Source organism: Pieris brassicae, chromosome 13, assembly GCF_905147105.1.
Source record: "Pieris brassicae chromosome 13, ilPieBrab1.1, whole genome shotgun sequence".
NCBI classification, from domain to species: Eukaryota; Metazoa; Arthropoda; class Insecta; order Lepidoptera; family Pieridae; genus Pieris; species Pieris brassicae.
Window position 1 is genome coordinate 3,572,779 of NC_059677.1, and position 20,681 is coordinate 3,593,459.

General features: G+C 33.3%; 2 protein-coding genes across 2 annotated transcripts in view; both read left to right on the forward strand.

Moving 5' to 3' along the window:
* Positions 1-4,923: 4,923 nt before the first annotated feature.
* On the forward strand, positions 4,924-10,238 carry LOC123717835 (dynein regulatory complex protein 9-like). Its single transcript, XM_045674072.1, has 5 exons — positions 4,924-5,059; positions 6,250-6,355; positions 7,161-7,331; positions 9,303-9,434; positions 10,005-10,238. The coding sequence occupies exons 2-5, from the start codon at positions 6,278-6,280 to the stop codon at positions 10,206-10,208; spliced, it is 585 nt and encodes a 194-aa protein (XP_045530028.1). The 5' UTR covers positions 4,924-5,059; positions 6,250-6,277; the 3' UTR covers positions 10,209-10,238.
* Positions 10,239-11,648: 1,410 nt separating this feature from the next.
* The window catches only part of LOC123717780, a 49,083-nt gene continuing 40,050 nt past the window's right edge, over positions 11,649-20,681 (forward strand). The window contains exons 1-2 of the mRNA XM_045673966.1: positions 11,649-11,885; positions 20,014-20,219. Of these exons, the coding sequence (XP_045529922.1) occupies positions 20,026-20,219 (194 nt within the window). The 5' untranslated portion in view covers positions 11,649-11,885; positions 20,014-20,025. The remainder of the gene's footprint in view (positions 11,886-20,013; positions 20,220-20,681) is intronic.

Sequence of the window (20,681 nt, forward strand, 5' to 3'; positions counted from 1 at the left end):
GAAAATAATTTTTTACCAGAAAAGAACAACTTTTTACCGAATATTTCTTGAAATTCCAGTTCGCTTTGCTAACTTTTCTCATTGATGTAGAGTTCAAATGGCCCTCTTTGTTAAATGAGGAATTATTTCTGAGTAGGCTTGACTCGAAATCCCCTTCTAAAATGCTTAAAATAGCAAACCTACGTCCAAAAGAATCTCTTTATCGACTTTCAGGATTGAAATGAGTTCAAATCCCGGCTTTTCACTATAACTACATTGACGAACATGGTCAGCCAGTTTGTATAGGATATGAGGCAGATATGGCCGAACATCTACAAGTCTGTAAAAGGACGAAAACTGATTTATTTATTTTAAAAAAATTGTGCTCCGTCCACCAAATCGTCGACATTTATAACAATAAAATTATAATGTTAATTGTGAAAAAATCGGCAGTAGGAAACTGTTATTTACTCCATAGTATCTTTAAAGTTGAGTTTATTTTTGTACATATAACATAAATAAAAAGTGCGTGCGAACAAAGTACCCATGTCAGAAGTGAAACATGTATGTAAATGAATTATTACTAAGATAAAAGTCCCAATAGATGATCATGTACCATACCGTATATCACTCCATGTATTTGTATATCTATATTCACACGTTTACTGTATACGTGCTAATGATAATATAAATAAATAAAAAAGCTTACACAAGACGTTATGCGAAATAATTGCCATCTAAAGCTCTAATATGTAACTACTAAACGAATACATCAACCAATCGCGTGTATTTTTTCTCGATCTCCCTTTGTCACTCTCTCTCAGTCGCTCTTTCGCTTTCATCGATAAAAACGCTGCACATCTTGACGTATCCGTAATTTTTTTTCCCTCATGCGCCTAAAGAATTTTCACTTCAAAATAAAACAAATAAAGACGCGGTTAATAAAATTCAGATCTACAGCACATGTCAAAATCAAGTCCGCTTTTGACATACGGACATTTGACAAAGGCAGAGTTTCCTGACGCCTTCTTTTTTTAATAAAAAATATGCTAGGCATAAGGTGGGACATGGCCCAAAAAAGGCCGGGAAAGACTGTTTATTAATCATTATTATCGATTTCCTTATTTCGAAAATCTCAAATTGGTCCACGAAATCTCAGGTCTTTGGTACCACATGAACCAATGAATGAAAATATATGTATATACGGGTACACGAGCCGAGAGTTATTATATACTAACTGCCCCCGCGAACTTCGTTTCTCCTTAATGTGGTTTTAGTTAGCCTTAATACACGAAAGAATAATTTCACTGTATTATCGTCACTATTATTTGAATTTGATTTACACTTCGGTCTAAGTAACACGTGGTTGGCTATGCTAACACCAAAAATTAAAAAAAAGAAATAATTGAATTTCACGGTATTTCGTTTACTACAAAATAAATTTAATTTAAAATCGGTTAAGTAGTTTAGGAGTCCATCGCCAAACATCGTGACAGGAGATTTATGTATATTAAGCTGTACACCAATAGACTTTTTCTATTAAAGCATTTTACATACGGTGAGTTGTGAGGAAACCTACTTGCCTATAAAATAAATAATCATGAAACAGATACAGTAATCTGAGGCGCAGACCTTATATTTTTCTTAAAGCCTTGTATCAACACTGTAAAATAATATTATCCTACCAAAAATCTAAATTTATCTTGGCTTAACAATAATATTACTAAATTTTGCCTGGATATCTAACCAATTGTGATGAAAACTAATGTACCTTTTGTTATTTAAATTATAAGCTTTAGTGCACATAAAAGAAAGTGCCTTAGTGAATATTTTATACGCATTAAAATAATATGCTGAGGACAACCAACTATATTACATATCTCGAAAACATACAGCTATGTTACTATTAAGTGAGGAGGTCTGAAGTCATGCGTTCGAATCACGGCTGTGCACCTGTGTCGTTGTTTTTTGGAATGAATTCTCGTTGTTGGCCGAGAGTATGGAAATGAGATATGAGCCGTAAAACAATAAACAGCTCTAATATGAGAGTCATTCCTCCAACTTTGCTTTTGCTCCTTTTGGGGTAGAGATTCTGTAGGGGTTCAAGTATACAGACGCTTATTAAAGTTGGCGCCTGGTAGTGACAGTGACCCCAGAGCTGGTGATTTCCTCCAATAAGTTTCGTAATATATACAAAATATTGTTAATAACCTATGTGTTAAAAGGAAATATATACAATACACAGTATAAATAAATACATTATTAGCAAATAGGTGTTCAAATGGATAACTTAATAAATGAAACATCCGTAAACTCCGTTTTATCGACCAATCAAACCGTTGTTAACAGACAAAACGGTCGGCGTTAAAACTAGTGGGGATTCAATGATGTTATTTGAAATAATATGTAAATCAGTACGACACTGCTGTTCAAACGTTATACATCCAGAAACATTGTTTGCAACAGTATTTGGATATTAATTCATCTCAAAAAGTTCTGTTAAAAAACATTGCGTTGCTTGATTGTTCAATAGCGAGCAGAGCAATCAAGCGTTCAATTTTAACTGTAAAGCTTTGATCTAGTTCACTTTTTAATTCTTATATATGTTCTGTGATAAGTTTCATTAAAAAATGGTGGACCATAAGTAAGTTATCTCTTTAATATTTGTGTTGCAATGATATTTAACAGTTTAGGATACTTTTTTCTCAATAAGAACATTTAATAGAAATTATAATAATACATGACGATTATTAATTATATTATACTGAAAGAAAATACATTTTTATCGGATTGAAGCTATGTATTATTATAAAATTATAATTATTTTACATAATTTAAAAATTTTCCGACGATTCGCGTGCCTTACAGCGTGCGTGGTCACGCGTGACTGAAGACAAAATGTCAAAAAGTATCACAGGTGTAGAGAAAGTTGTATTATCTGTATTTATGTCCCCGGAGTTGATATCGACTAACTGACTACTAACTATAATAATACATAGTTATATGTTAACAAAAGACAATTATATTATAATTAAAAAGTACAGTAGCAGACAAGAAACAGAAGACAGATAAAAATACAGTAATTTTTTTAACAGATACACAACCCATAAACAACAATCGATTATAAATAGAAGTCATGTATAAAGTTATTATTATTTGATAAATAAACACCTATATATATATATCTGTTTTTTGTTGTATACAAGTGATCAGCCTTCTGTGACTGATGCAAGTCGACTTTTGCCTAACTTATAAGGAATGGTTTCCTCACGAAATTTCCTTTCGCTGTACTAGCGGCTCTTCGGCCAGTCTCAGTCTTCCACGGTTGCCCTTAACTAGGCATATTCGTTTGCGAACTAGTCAACTATGAAAGAGGTCTTCCCAGGGTCAGCTGTTAGACCATCCTTGTCGCTCATGAGCCGGCAACTCTCCCACTAAAATGGGTTTCCATGGTCTGCGTTGGCTGTTTTTTATGAACGTTAGTTCCCCATATCAAAAATAATGATGTTTCGAAAAGTATTTTCTAATATTTGTGCTCCCACTTTCAGTATTGCAGAGATTGACGTCATTCTATTTGTTATCAACTTAGAGGCGGCTAATTTACAAATACAACTTGTAGGTAAGAGATTTAAATGTATATAAATTCTTGGACTTCCATATGATACAATTTTTGTATCGCCACCGAAGCTAGGATCTTATAATTTTTCTTATCATAAAAACCTTCCACAGAGTTCAAGAAATAAATTTAAAAAATCCCCAATTAGTCTAGCCGTTTTAGAATTTTACGCTCAGCAACATTTTGACATGTCTCTTTGATATAAATAAAAATAACAATAAAATATAATTAAAATTATAAACTGTTTTGCGTATTATAGATCTTATTATGTTTATAAGAGTATTAAAAAATAATTATATTTTAATATAAATTTAATGTAAAAAAAGTTTATAAACTTTCATGGTTATAGCTCCATCTAACGGCATATGCATAAATGTCATTACGTATAGAAGTAGTATACTCTATTGATTTTAAAATGAAGCTTGTATAACAATAGCAGATTATTATTTTAATAAGCGCCATCTAGAGACACATCTTGACTGACATAGTACAAAATAATCTAGTGATTCTTAGACCTATTGAATCAACAATATTTATATAAGCGCCATCTCGTGACAATGTTGTGAACTTAGTCAATCTTAATAAGGTATAATATTTGTAAAACAACGCCATCTAGTGATATTTTTATACCTTCGTTCAGATAGCTGTGCAAAATACCATGAGCTCTACTACGCCACCTGTAGCAAAAAGAAGAGTCACCAACAAAAAAAACTTACTCGGGAGCGGTAAGTTAAAATACGCGAGATGGCGTTATTAATGTCATTTCTGTATTCTGATTAATATCAGCTATAGAGAGCACTACAAAAAATCTGAAAAAGTATACGCTTTACATTTATGATTTATGGATTATTTTATTAGTAGCTGATACGGCTTTCTCTGTGTATTTATATGTATTTATATACGACAGAAAGCTGTAGCAAAATCTATTAAAAAATCAGTGGCGCTACAACCTTTTAGGTCTGGGCCTCAGATTTATGTATCTGTTTCATGATTTGGTCAATCTAATAGGCAAGTAGGTGATCAGCCTCCTGTGCCTGACATAGGTTGTCGATTTTTTGGGTTTCTCCACTATGTTTTCCTTCACCGTTCGAGCGAATATTAAATGAGCACATGAAAAGAAAGTCCATTGGTTGGGGATCGAACCTACGACACTCGGTATGAGAGTCGCACGCTGAAGCGTACTGTAGATTGAGATAGGCCAACTTTAGATTGAGATACAGTCTCTCGCTTAACACTACTGTAAAGCCCTCGAAATATAATTGAAAAAAGTGTTACTATACTAATTGGGAAAAATAGTTACGTATATAATTGTTCAAGATACCTCTTGAAGGATGTCTTCAGACGCACCCTTTTAGAGCTGATAAATGATCAAGACTGGTCCGTACTTCAAAACGCCATAACGATATTGCAGAGAACATCCTTACATCAGACGCAACTGCGTAAACGTCACGAACAATTAAAATCGTATGTATTTAGTTATTTTATATAGAAATTCTAAAACCATTTCAGTTTATTATTCTATTTTTATATTCAAATCTGGGGTCCGAGTTTCGTTACCTAATAGAAATCGAACTATTTTGACGTTTACTGATGATAACAGATAAAAGTCAAACAAATTTCGCCGAAGACTCTTCCGTCTCACTTGTCATGGTACATTCAGTGTAACAAACTTCTATATTAAAGAGTAAAACACCTTATCAGTAATCCAACTGCGTCCGATTAGCTCACTCTTTGTATGTGAAAGTCCCTGTTCCAGAAAGTGAAACGTCTTAATTCCATACGTATATTCATACGCGTCACATTTTTCAGTTACGAACCATCTTTTTCTTGTCCCTACCACGGTTGATTCCAAGAGATTCGAAGCCATTAATAACAATAATATCTAATAACGATAACAATGATAGTTATAATTCTATTACAATTAATGTAATTCTGTAATAATCTTAGCAGTAATAAGGTAAAATGAAATAATTGTATTATTTGTATTCATGTCTATGATAATAAAAGCCTTTTGTCAAACTTTGTCCTATTTAACCAATTTCTGTAAAGTTGCATATAGTAGATGATTTTTCGAAATATAAGTTTCACTTCTTAGGTATGTACACTAGTACACGCACACATTTTTAACAATTGCAATTTCAACGCATCTGTTAGATTGTAAAAATAATTTAGATTATGAGAATTATAAAGGCGAGGGCGGCACAAACTTCATAGCCTTGGAAATGTGTAGATCCGCCAGTGTTTGTCGCGTTCCTAATCAAGACTGGTATGGTTTTTTTTACATTTATACAAACCACAGAGGTTTTCTAAAGACATTATCATTATTTTATTATTCTGTAAAAGAAATAAATTTTTAATTCTGATAAGTACTGGCTTTAAACATTTAAATTAAACATTCAAAAGGCTTCTCTGGGTAAGATAACGAAACACTAGTCCCTACGGCGTATCTTGGAAACGCGAATGAAGCGTAATTTTTGTCAATTCTCATTTAGATCAAAGGTCTACGAAGATGTTAAACTCCGAGCAAACGAGCAGGAGGCTCACCTGTTAAGTGACACCACCGCCTATTGACTCTTACTACCAGAGGGTTCGCGAGAGGTAAAAACGACTGGGTTCTATAAAAAATGTAGTTGGTTATAATTATTTTTTTACAGTTCCTTAGAAGCCATAACAATACAATTAATGAAGTCGCGCCAGGAGTCTGAAGCTAAACTACGCCACTGTGAGCTCAATATTGCTCTGCTTAAGGATATCATAAAGGTACTTTAAAATTAAATAAACTTTTGTCTATCTTCATTATTTATATATCATAGCAAACTTGCCCATAGCTTTGTTTGAGAGTCTTTTTGTATACCTACTTGGAAATATGTTTGGCCACAATCCCACGTCATGGTAAGTCAGATGTCTCCTAATGGAGGGCACTTTTATCCAGTAGATGCCTGGTCAACTGCCGCTTGAATCTACCAAATGTTAAGTGATACCGCCACCTGTGGACACTCACGTTGCCATAAGACTCGCAAGTGCCAGCTTTTAAAGAATTTTTACGCTCTTTGAAGGACCCTAGTCGAATTGGTTCCGAAATACTTTAGTTAGCAGTTGGTTCCAAATGGTGATGGTGCGCGGCAAAAACTGCCTTAACAACGCTCATTTGAGGAAAACGGTCAAGAGATACGAGTGGAAGTTCGTGTCCTGCCTCGACGTGCGATGATTAAACTCAGCTGCAGCTATTAATCCGGACAACTCTTCTGAGCACTCTTTGTAGTAAATGCGGCAGAAGATGCAGAGAGACCCCATGTCTCTTCGCAACGCAAAAGGATCACGCCGCTTGGAAAGTGACTGGATGTCGACGATTCGAACCACTCTACTTCCGTATCTGACAGTGGCTTTTCTCTTGGGACTAAGTCATGCTGGTATAATCATGTGTACGCATTTAACATTTGTACATTGATAGAAAGCCCATCGGTTACATTTGGAGTACGAAACTACGACGCGCTGAAACTGTCTGATATGTCATAATTACTGGTTAAGTCCATCGCAAGTATTATAATATATAAAAACTTTTTAGGACACTGTGATGAATACGACTATGCGATTAAATTATGTTGACAAATGGCTGTTAGCCCGTGCGGAGTCTGTGGATTTAGAGCACAGAGAAAAAATACACCTTCCGCCTTCAACAGATTGTGAAAAAAGGATCCATCAGCAAGTGATAAAAATTTATGAACTACAGATAAAGGTCAGTATATATGTCGCAGTCAACTAGGTTAATCAGCCGTTCAATTAACAGCCGTTTAACTAACGGCCTGAAAAATGTTCAGCCAGTTGATCAAACAGCTAGGCAAATGACTTGGATCGATGACGTTTCATAATTGCCTAGCCTGTTGACTGTTAATTTAAAATTAATTCAACTTTCTGCCACTCTCAAACTCGAAACGAAACTCTTTAAACTGACAATATAGCGTCGGCAAACAACAACTTTGCTGGCGTTTTCCAAAGTTCCATAAAAGGCAAGAAATACAATGCAAGAGTGCAGTGACAATTTGAGTTGAGCAATTTAATTTAAAAAAACATATTTTACAACGCCAGTTTATTAAATGTTGTAACAAACGCTACGGCTGAATATCTTTCAGGCCGTTAGTTAAACAGCGCTGTTTAGTTTAAAGGCTAGGCTGTTAATTGAACGGCTAATTAAGCTAGTTGACTGCAACACATATATAAATGAATTTAAAATAACTATTATTCATATATGTTATATTATGCTAGTTTTGCTACATGTCGAAAGACATTTAATATCCTGAACTATCAATCAAAAATCCGCATTTCCGAACCAAATAAGACTGAATTGAGCTAGGCTTGAAAATTTATTAAAAAAACGATTTGTACAACGTTTATGAATTGCAATTCGGGTAAAAGGCCATAAGGCCCTTTAAAGGTAGGAAAGTATAACGCAACTAAAATATAGGGTATTTTGGCCTACTAATATATAATATTTTCAAACACTTAGTCCAACAGTTTCTGCTCTCAGCTCAGGCGCCCAGCGAATAGGGGCTTATTTATTAATGTAGTGTCCTGAGAGGGCTCTATTATGAAAATAATATTTTTGTTTCATGGACTTGGCCGCTCTCGGTGTATTCACGCTGATAGGTCATGGACTGTTGACCGAAGCATTCACGAGAGGAACACACGATAATAGTATAAAATAAAGCTGTATTTAAAAACAAAGATCATATCTGCAAAATAGAAACAATTTAACGTAACTCACCTTAGAAACTGTTTGTAACTTGGTATACCTAACCTCCTCCTAGTAGAGTTTTTATCTTATAAATTCAAATATCAAGTGTCTAAATTGAACTATAATTAAAACTATTTCTAAGAACATGACATGGCACTTTCAAATTTGACGTTCGGGACATGACTTATTTTCTTACGATATTAATAGGATGTGGTTTTTGTTCTAGTTTTTGTTACATAGATAATGCACACATAATAAATAGATATCGCACAGAAACTTTTTTTTTAAAATAATAATGAACCGTAATAATTTGAATATGTCACATGACAGCTAGAGTTCCCGCCATTTAACTTTGGTATTCGCCTGTTGGCATCTTTAGTCTTATTTATTATTTCTTTATTAAATGTCATAGTGTCATTGCTTTAATTTGATTAGCAAAATGCTAATGAAGCAAGCAAACTGGACCGCCATTTTTTCACCTTTTCCCGCGCTTTGTGTAGTCAATAATTGTTAGATTTGTAAAAATCCTTTCGTTATTTTCTACGATATTCGATTTAAATAGTATTTCAAATATTCAATTAATATTATTAATCTTTTTGTTTTTTACTCTAACAAGTTTTTTGGAAGAATCTAACTCAATAGAAAATTTATAAGTGTCATACTATAAAAATAAATATCTTTCCAAAAACAATTACCTAGGAATGGGGTTATTAGCAAAGAGATTTAAAACTAAGTATTAACTCTTTGGTATTTCGACTCATTCCTTTTCCAATGTTGTTTTTTAGTAGTATATATTTTTTCGATATAGGTACATAATATAGTACAATAAATATTAATAATGTTAGCTCCGTATTAAACTATATATATTTTTTTTAAATAAAACCATGTCGCTCTGTCAAACTATCGTCGTGTATTGACAGTTGACAGCAGTTGACAGAGTTGGAAAGAACTATGAGGAATTATGGTATTTTTTAGGAGCGCCAGGAGTCGTTAGAGAATTGGAAATGTCGTTATATGAAGGATATTGTTGACATAAATGAGAGACTGAAAATTAAATCCAAGAATTTAAAAGAAGCTGTTGATCGACGTACCGAATTGCAGGAGCTGGTGAGTCCAAAAACTTTATACTTACATTTATTTGCTCACCCTCTTCGGAGTACTAGTTAAAATTTCATATTCAGGTAGATAAGCTTAGGAAATAAGCGAATATCCTGACTTTATTGGTGTCCGTCTTCTGGTATTAGAACAGTCAAGAGAGAAAGCCCATTCATCTTCAACACTTACACCAATGGCGATACAACTTGGGCCTCAGATTTCTGTAACCGTGATCATTTCCAATAGCCAAGTCAGTCAACCTTCTGTGCCTGACACTCACCGTCGACTGTTTTGAATCTCTGTGTTAAATGCACACATATCCATAAAGCCCATTGGTCGGAGATTCCTCTGCCCGGTTGAATGTCGAAAAGTAACAAAAGAATACATATACTATATAGAAAACAACAAAACGCAGGAATTTTTAAAGCATTTATCAAAAGTTTAAAATATTTACAGACCCAACTTTTTCTTGCGCACTATAAGTAAAATGGCAAACTTTTTGTCAGATTTGGTAATCTATGGAGTTTGTTTAGTACTTCAGTGGCAAATGTATATCTGTATAAGGTTAATTATACCTTGCAGTACGACTTGCACGCAGGGGAAATGCGCGCTTGGCTGAGCTTCAAACAGGATCGGTCGGCGAGGCTCGCTCGTGAGGAACGCTCCCGTCTGGCGGCCACTCGCATTCAAGCGTGGTGGCGCGGTGTAATGGTTCGACGGTGTATCGGAGTCTTCAAACAGTTGAAGAACGCTAAAAAACCACAGACTAAAGTGAAGAAAAAATAAGTTTCGTGGGAATTGGATTGGTAAAAGATTTTGTCGTGGAATAATAAAATTATATGTTGACGATTTTTTATTTATACAACATGAAGTCATGAAATTTATAAAAAAAAATCAATGGCGCTACAATCTTTTAGGTCTGGGTCTCAGATTTCTGTATCTGTTTCATGATCGTTTGTGAATTGAATAGGCAAGTAGGTGATCCTTCTGTGCCTGACTTTTTGGGTCTAAGGCAAGCCGGTTTCCTCACGATGTTTTCCTTCACCGTTCGAGCTAATGTTAAATGCGCACATTGAAAGAAAATCCATTGGTGCAACCAAGGACCTCAGGGATGAGAGTCGCACGTTGAAGCCACTAGGGCAACACTGCTCATAATGAAATTTATTAAGTTAAGTTTATTAAGTTAAGTAATTAAGTTTACAACAATAGCCTTACAACAATATTTCACAAAAATCTATTTTTATTCCACACGCAATCTTTATTTAACACCCCATACCATACTTACCTCATACTTACCTTACCCTCGCATTATATTTCTGAAAATAGTGTGTATGTATACAAAAATAGTGATAAGTTTACTAGAATAGAACACACGCATAATGTTATTACTCTGTGCAAACGCAGGCTGCAATTCCCGCGTACTAGACTATCTAAAGTTAGTAATACTTTTTTTGTGAAAATGGATACCTTTTTTAAATAAAATCCAAGAGGCTCTTTTATCTCTGAGGGTTGGTCCGTGAGGTGCAATAGACCCACTAAACAGCCCCATCTGCACGCTCTAGACGGGAGGCAGACTGGTGCGAGTCCAACTAACACCAGGCCTAACCTAATCTTAAAGTTTTTCATAACACATACACAACAAAAAGATTAGCAATACCAACTTTTAAAACTGATCTGCCGATGACGGTAAGTATTCTAGAAAGTAGTACTTCGAATTTTACAAACGAGGCTGAAGTTAAATGGCGACTGTTAAAGGTCATGCAAAGGGATGGATCATAGGTTATTGCATCAATAAAAAGTTGAACAAAGATATTTTTTATCGCGCCATAAATGTATAGATTCCCATTTTTATTTTACAATATTGGTCAAATTTCTCAAATTTGACTATTAAATTACTTTTGTAACAATTTAAAAAATAGTTGATTTAGTTTAGTTCGATTACTATATAGTCATCATATAGCCATTTGTCTCATTCATAATAAAAAAATATTAATAAATCTATATTTATTTTATTATGGAACTATTTCCATAATAAATAAATTATAAATAATTTATCTCGTTATGATTTAAGTTAATCTTAACGACTTATACTACGAATATTGACTTGTAATTTTAGCTAAAATCGACAACAGACATGTTCTGTGCACAGGATCTCTGGCACCTATTAACTTGACAGTTGACAGTACCGCTAACAGTCGTTTCACATTTTCTGTGACAATTGAATTTTTCACAGTTGCGTTTTGTCGGTGGTGTTAGGTGTGTGTGAGTTTTCTATTTCTTTAAGTTATTTTACATTCATTTGAGGATAACACGTTTATTAAAACAATAGTCATCGTAAATGAACTAAACTATATCGAAGAATTCAATATGTGTAGTGTATAAACTGTGTCATAGATATATTTTCAAGTGTATTATATATTTACTGAATTCTTGGTAATTCGGATTTTACCGCTGTATACTTTGGTGAGTAATCAACTTTACTTTCCTTTTTCTTAGAAAATATACATACATACTACATATTTACCTATAAACTTATAATATAAAATCTTATAAAAGGTCAAAAAGCATATGAGCTAATATGTTAAAATGAGTTGACGTATTTACAGAGAAATAGCAATGTTTTTCTTAAATTGAAAGTTCAAGTAAAACATTATTGTATTAATATACTATATATCAAAGATTTCTCTTCTTTTGTTCCATATGTGGTAGCCCAGATACATAAATATGGAAAGACCCACATGGTATTAATTTATCATTTTAATAGATTAATATTTTACAAATCAGTGCTTTTTGTATATAAATTTACAAGTTACAATATATTATTGTATAAGTATTTATATATTATAAATGTGACAAATGTTCTTTTAAAATCCTATTGTTTTTTTAAATGTAATTTAAATCTAGAAATAAGAACTTATATAAAAGTTCTTAGTTTGGCTCATTCCGATAAAATTAAATCCAAATGATATTTTAATTTTAATTTCAGGTTTGTAAATATAGTACTGAAAAAACAGGCCTACATCGTAATTATATAATTGGTGTTTTGTATTCTTAAATTGAAGAGAGACTCTTTCTTTGAAAGTATTTGTTCACAATGTTATATTGCTGATTTAATATTTATCAATATAGTATGTAGAATCATAAAATAAATGTCACAAATATTACTTCTTTTTTGAATCGTCTAAATGGTAAAATTTGCAACCAAGCCACTAATCATATATATATATATATTACGAACAACATTACAAGCATGTTTGTGAATATTTCCTTGTCTAGGTAGAAATAGGAATATCAAGTACACTGATACATACATAGAGCTATATTTCATAAACAGCCGGGGCCATAACTGAATGTTGCAGATAATGGCTCTTACATTCTCTATTTGTAAAAGTTGTGTAAATTTAATTTTTAACAAGTTTATATATTAATATATGTTTCAAAAGTTTTGCCATTTGTAAACAAGAACTAATGCTGAGTGCAATTTTTTTGACAATAACACCAAGTAATTCTATGATGTAGATTTTATATCAGATTGTGATTAAGGGAGAAACTCTTTATAAATGCGGCAAATATTCAAATGTTGATGAGCGTAAATGATGTCATTGTTTAACTTCATATTAATAAGTTTTAATCAGTATTTTGTTCACAATACCAGAGTCAAAGAGCATGCATGCACAAGAAAATATAACACATAATATGTTTTTTAAAGGTCAAAACTTAGCCATATTATTGTTCCTATTCTATAACATATTCAAGGAAAGTGCATTTCTGTCTATTTGTAACGAACTTAAAAATAACTGGACTAATATCAAAGATAGTATTTTAAACAATAAAGGTCCAGGCATGTGAAGTGGATAGGCAGTTAGTATACAATAATTTCTTCAAGTGAACGAAATAATTTATCAGACAGAACATGTATGTACTGCAGCAAACAAGTTGTTGCATTGCGTAGAAACCTGGCAGCAAGTTTTTTGCGTTGCCAGTCGGCACCGTGCTCGGTAATTAGTGCTTTAATCGTTCCAACTGCATCGTACCGCTCCTGCAACTGCTTTTCTCGGAAACCGATCAGTGTAGCTCGCGGCAAATTACCGCCAGATATGCCGGCTGTAATTGCAGAAATCACATATACAAGTGTACACCTTGTTGAACGACTTGTATCAAATAAAGTCCCCGGACGCGTAAATAAAATTAAGAACTGATTTTAGTGTGTTTGAAATAGATTTTGACCACCTTTTGCGTGGTTGGAGTAGTCGTTTTACGTTCAAGGTACGGCACTGCCTACAAAGAATACAACAATATTTTTCTTTGACAATTTATTTGCCGAAAGTTATATTTTATTTATAGATAGCATTAGCTGTATCGATTAATTCGAAACGTCTGTGGAGAGTACAGGCTTAGCTTAAGTAAGAATCTCGTTTTTGACATACGGAAGTCTGTCGGATACTTGCGGCTGTGTCACGCTTTGTTCCTAAAATTATATGCGTTTAATTGTTGACTTTAAATAGGTATTTATCGGTAAAATATTGTATTGAACATTAGTACATCGTTAATCACAATCATCCTATCACAACTGGTAAATTAATTTGGTTTGAGAGAATTTGTGACTGCGACGCTCTTCTGTTCTTTATGTTACTTCATAATAACAGAATCTAGTGCTGCAAAGATATGTACGATGCCATTAAAAAAAACGACCTTTATAACCCTGGGCGTCAGATTTATATGACGGTTTCGCGATAATTTGGCAATTTAATAGGCAAGTAGATCAGCCTCCTGTGCCTGAAAGATACCGTTGACTTTTTGGGCCTAAGGCAAGCGGGACTCCTTAAATGCGCACATAGAAAGTCGATTGCACGCAGAGATCGAACCTTCGACATCAGTCATGTGGAAGCCACTAGGCCAACGCAGCTCATTTAAAATAAAATATTCGCTTTAAAAATTTAACCAATGACAACACACAACAGGTAGTAAAAAACGTATTAAATGCATAATTTGCGTTTAAAATGCAAAATATCCAAGCTCTTATCTGGATCTAAAGAATTGATCGAATTACAAAACCAAATGTAACTTAAAGATATATGTAAAACATGACCGCCAATTAGGTTAATTTGATGTCGTTAAAATAAAATACTCAACCGGATGTTCATGCGTGCTAAACTCTGAAATATTTTGTTGATTACGAAAATGTCCTGGAATGATATTTAGTTGTCCGTTACATAGAAAATAGAAAGATATTTAACATAAATTTAAAATACAAAGCTCCGATTAATTAAAAACAAACTAAAATGACATTAAGTACCGAATCAAACAACTGAAATCGACATTGGCTGGGAATTTTATAAGACCTAAGACGAAAAAATGGACCAAATACGTTATGGTGCTCTAGACATAAAACGAGATGTTAAGGAAGACATCTACCATAGATGGGAAGATGATATTAAAAGCGTGGCAGGTCAAGTCAAAAATCATTTATTCATATAAATGTACACAATGTACACTTATGAACGTCAAAAAAAAGAAATATACATTAAATGCTTCTAATTTTACATTTACTACCAGTCCTCAAATCAAGGGCGTAGAACGGATGATAACTGGCAATAAACTCTCCACCACTCTTTTAAATCGCTAAGTTTTTTGTTTTACACAATGTTTGTAAGGACCTGCAACCGTTACACCATGTTCCACATGACATCTTAAGTAATGAACAATGATAAAATAAATTTTTATTTGTCAATGATCCTCCATCAGCAGGAGGCATGGTGAAATAGAAGCACGCACTTACATTCTGTTGGAAACAACACGCAAATACATAGTCGAAATAACTAACATCACCGCATACACGAATTCAACTACGACCAGTCACCACAAGTTTCACCCGTACACGAGTATGACGCATGGCCAGCGATGGGCCAGGATGGATGGACGCAGGAGAGACATGGACGAGGAAACCAAGAGATTGATCTTTGTGATGAACATTTGAGGCCTATGCTGAAAAGCGAGATAATCAAGAAGCCGGTGTCTAATAGCAAATAATAAGATTATATTACACTTTTTGAACGGATTAAAGCTGTTTTTCTTAATGTTTAAAAACTATTTTAGCGAAAGACAATACAATAAGATTATATTTACATTAACTAAAGTTCGTTAGTAGCTACGTAGAAATAATTAAAATATAACTTGCAAGATTGCCAATACAAGTTTTATTTATTTATTACATTGAAAATAGTATTTATATGTAATTATTTTTCCAAGTATCAAAAACCAACCACATTTCGCGGAATAAGTCATTAGGTGAGTTCGTTCTTTCGACCTATATTCATTACGAATGTACTGGAAGCCACAGATAGCAATAATTCTCTTTTTTTTTTTTAAGCCAGTCATTTGGAGGTCTATGCTGGTGTTGCATGCTAAACATGGATTTAATGGATGGAAAGTTTCTTTAAAATACAGCCTTAAATTTAAATTCCTCATGAAACTTAATAAATAAATAAAAAATAAGGCTACCAGAAAAGATGCAATAAATCGGAGGAAAATGAATAACGATGGAGAGGATGAAAGAAGTGGAAGAAGGAGAGGAGGAGGAGACCTTCACACCGTCAGAAGTCGTCACATGGAATGAATAATCCTGATTTTGTAGTACTTTAAGTTTCATAACTCTAAGGCGATCATCAGTAATAAGACGGCTAGGTGGGACCGTATGACCACTTCGTGACAGCCGTTTAACGTTTTGATATATGTCAATCTAATCGGTTAAGATTTATTGAATCTCTTTAATTGTTAAATACAACAAACCTTAAATTTTAATTTTCTCATTGTAATTCTTTGAGTTTGAACTGAGATATTCATACGAATTTGTTCCAATTTTTGTCGTACTGTATAGACACTGAAGCTACAGAAATATTTGTGAAAAACTAGATAGACCTTTTTCGCAATTCGCATTTATACTATTACAAATGGACTTCAGACGCTTAACAGCGTTTTTTTTTCAATATCAAGCTCTGGATACTTATCCATAGTGTATATGAACTATCGTATAGTTACAATTAAGTGACCTTTTTGGCTATTGTTGTCAAACTTTACCTTTTTACATTACTGTACAATCAATTGAGACGAAGGCAGAACCGGTAATGCAAGTATGAACCAGTATTGTTACTGTAGCGAAATATACCTGCTCGTACCCAGTACAGCTAATTACACTGGATTATGAAGGATAATTATTCAAGTTAAAAACCTATTAATTCCATCGTAATGTTATAAAAACAGAATGGTTTAAGATATTTATTTCTCATCAAGAATATTACAACCTGATATACATCCCTGCTATGACGTACGAAACCTTTACGTTACACAACTTATTTTTTTTACAATGAAACAAAACTTTTACGCAAACCACATTGCAAAAGCGATGTGCGGATTTTTTTGGAATGTAAAACTTACCATATCATTCATACTTACGAAAACCTGTATGCAGTGCATAATACAACAAATCGTAAGGGAATCGTCGTATTCGTTATATCAAGTAACTTGTTGAACTGAGGTTTGGTTGGTCTAACGTAACAAAAGCGTGTCGAAACCTGTCGCGCCATGAATCACATGCTATGTGACTTAGGATCTGTTTCACAATGTACGGATAAGTTCTACGTTCTACGCGCCGTAACGTTTTCTGTATCCAATAGTATAATAAATAACGCGTAATTCAATCCCCGCCCCGCATCGCAACGTTTTACAAGAGGACCCCCCCTGCCCCCCAAAATTCCTTACCTAATACTGAACGCTCCCTAAGTAGATTGGTGCCGCGTTGTAGGAGCTTGTAAGACCCCATATACTAATGATTCACGTTTAACTTTTCTCATTAACGGGGATTTAAATCGAATATTGGCAAAAACCGATTTTATTAACGAAATATGTGGGTATGTGAGTGTATTTTGAAAATTTTATGATACGCGAATCGAATCGTATCGACTAGTATGCGACTATTGTTCTATAGTTTATGTTAATTTGTTTATGAACTGGGCCACAGGTTAGCCAAATGTAAATAAACTATTTTGTATAATTTATTTCCGACACACAAATATACAGTATTTACTTTATTCCTTACATACATAGTACTAACGATAATAATTACAAATTGGTAAATAGAATATTGAAACAAATTTGATTTGGAAGAGTCCTGAGTTTAAGGCTTTTAGGCTAGGTTTTTAGGTATTTGAAATTAATTTCTTTAATCTCATTCCAATTCTTGTATGTCTTGTTGTATATAGCTAGTGTATATACTAGCTAACCCGGCAAACGTCTTTTTGCCTTGTATATTATTTATAAGAATCATTATTTTTAGTTCGATAATAAAAAAAATATACTATAGTAAAATATAGAGGTTCATTGACAATTAAGGATTGTATTTATTTTTGTATGTTGTATTATAAAAAATTGAAACAAAAAATTTATCCAAAAAATATAAAAAAATTTTTTTTGGATAATTTTAAAATCACTTATATAGGAATATATAGTAGCCGCTTCTCAGACTTAGTGAATATGCATTAAAAAAATCTTAAGAATCGGTGAATCGTGACACGAGAATTTTATATCATAAAAATAATAAATAATATTATATAATTTAACACATATTATATTTTTCCCAAATTCGGCTCAGGCCAGTGTTATTTCTTTTTCTTGCCTTCGTCAATAAATGAACTAACCACATAGGCATGGACATACAGATCTCTCAATCCCTTGTCTCGTTCATGATATAGATATATATTCACATCATAATATATGATATATATTATGTTGTGATTTTGCTTTTAATAAAAATAATTTATTATTATTTATTACTTGCGTTAATTAACACAATAACCAGCGGAACCGATAGACGTACTGTGGTACAAAAAATATTGTACCACACACTTGAACACACACAAAAAAATTCAGTAAAATCTGGTCCGTACGAGAAGTTAAATTATACACACACAGAGAAGATTTCTACATATAGAGAGATCATTCCAGTGGCGCTACAAAATTTGGTTTTTCTTTATCATTGATTTTTCATTAAAAACATACTCGGTGACATAAGGAAATTATGCGTGTCGATTTGGGCGGTTGTCAAAATAGAATATGTGGGTTTTTGATAAATGCTATATATATCCTCTGACAACGAAATATAGTTTTTGATCCGCCCAAAAATATTTATTTATCTACTTCTTAACAATTATTCTTATTTTTAATTTAATTTTATTTACATTTTTTTCTTCTTCGCCTACACTGCTAACTTTTACTATTATTATTTGTTTTTACTGAGTATTAGATTCTGATTTGTTTTTTTTGCGACTGAGGCACAAACTAGCTGCTGTGGTCTCTGGGAGAATGACCAGCGCTGTGGAACAACTCTGCTCCTCAGCATAATGCTGAGCCAGGTCCAATTACAAACACAGCACACACGCATTACACAATTAAACCCTTTTCTTTAAAAAAATTGTTATGTCTATTATTATTATTTTTTTAAATTATTTTTATTATTGTTATTTTATGTGTTTCTGTATGTGTGTTTTGTTAGTAATAAATGTTGTCTATGTCTATTATGACATAGTAGCAAATTCATTCCTTTTCTAAGGCGTGACAAAATATTTGTGTCTACCGTCATCCATTCACAAATATTAACGGCACAGAATTACCGTACGAAGCTCCGTAGTCCCTTATTATCGCGGCAGGAGTTCGTCGACTTAGGGACTTCAATAGCGTATCAATTCCTAAGAGCCTGAACCTTCGGGCAATGGGCGGCGGGTTTACTTAACACCAGATGAGCTACCTGCCGGCTTGCCCCTGTTCTATAAAAAGCAGGTGCGAGAGCTTTGCGCGTTTACGGAGAACGGACGCGCTCGATGGAGAGTCCTCAACCGGACGAACGGTACCTCCACGGGCCATGCACTACTTAACGCTGTAATTGATTGATTCACCATCCGTAAAGCACTGCAAGTTTAAATTTTTGACGTGACAGTACTAACGTAATACACGTACTTAATAATAGTAATAATAATCAAAAAAGAAAAAGAAATTTATTTATTTATTCATTTAGGAAAAAACAGATAATTAATTTAAAAAAAAAACATAAAATTAACACATTGGATATATGGAGTTTCACTGATAAAACACTTACTACACTACACACTAAAATACGGGACACTTTAAATATGTGTGGTAGTAAGTGGCCCTGGTTCAGCATGATGCTGTGGAGGATATGTTTTCCACAGCGCTGGTCATTCTGCCAGAGACCATAACAGTTAGTTTACGTCTCAGACGCAAAAAGAGAAATAGTAAAAATAAAAATAGTTACGAAAATACTTTTTAAACGGATTGAGGCTATGTGTATACTATGTAAAAATTACATCTAAAATTATGTAAATAATTATAAGTTTATAATAATAATACATAGCTTAAATCCGTTTAAAAAGTGTTTTCTTAATGTGTAAAAGCTATGTTAACAAAAGACAATAATAAAAATAGTTGAAAATTAGTAATTGTTACAATAAAAAATAGATAAATAGATATTTTTGAGTGGATAAAAAACAAGAATTCGTTTAATAGAAACCTCTGTTTGCAGGATGTGACAATAATGTTGTTGCTTGTGGCTTTCGGTCTGGTCGCAAGCGCAACGTACGCGCACGCAGGTTACTGTTCGAGGAATACGTTTCCAACTAATTCATCATGGATGCACTTTACAAAGGAGCCAATTCCGTTCGAGTATGGATTTCAGGATAAGTTCAAGAGTATACATTGTTGTGTCAAAGGATATAGGAGTATTGAATGGTAAGTTGATTTCTATTTACGCTTTGCTGGTGAATTTTATTTGTAACATAGAAACGAAAAGAAAATGCTTTTGAGTGCTTTTTACATAGACATTTAATTTATAAATGTTTAGTCAAGACACATATCATATGGAGTACAGCGTGCATAAAACACAATTTCTAACTTACAAACATGACATAACGGTGTGATACAGTGTTATAATCTGTGCAAAATTTAATATTTATACGCGAGTCACGTGATATAGTCGAATCGCCAATAGCGTAGTGTGCTTGTAAATAATATAGCTATATTAATTTAATTTATTATATTTGTGACAAGCCTGTAAACAGGTAAAAAACTTGCAAGTTTGCTTACGTGTAACAGGCAAACTATGTCATGAATATGCTATGACGCCATCTTGTCTAGAGTAGAGTTATGGCGGGTTCTTAGAATTAAAAATATCAATAATAATAGCTAATATTA

Bases quoted from the DNA above. Each gene is read 5' to 3' on its own strand.
- LOC123717835 (XM_045674072.1), top strand. From the start codon at position 6,278: ATGAAGTCGCGCCAGGAGTCTGAAGCTAAACTACGCCACTGTGAGCTC. The intron at 6,356-7,160 runs GTACTTTAAAAT...AAAACTTTTTAG, and splicing joins TGCTTAAGGATATCATAAAG to GACACTGTGATGAATACGAC. The intron at 9,435-10,004 runs GTGAGTCCAAAA...TATACCTTGCAG, and splicing joins GTACCGAATTGCAGGAGCTG to TACGACTTGCACGCAGGGGA.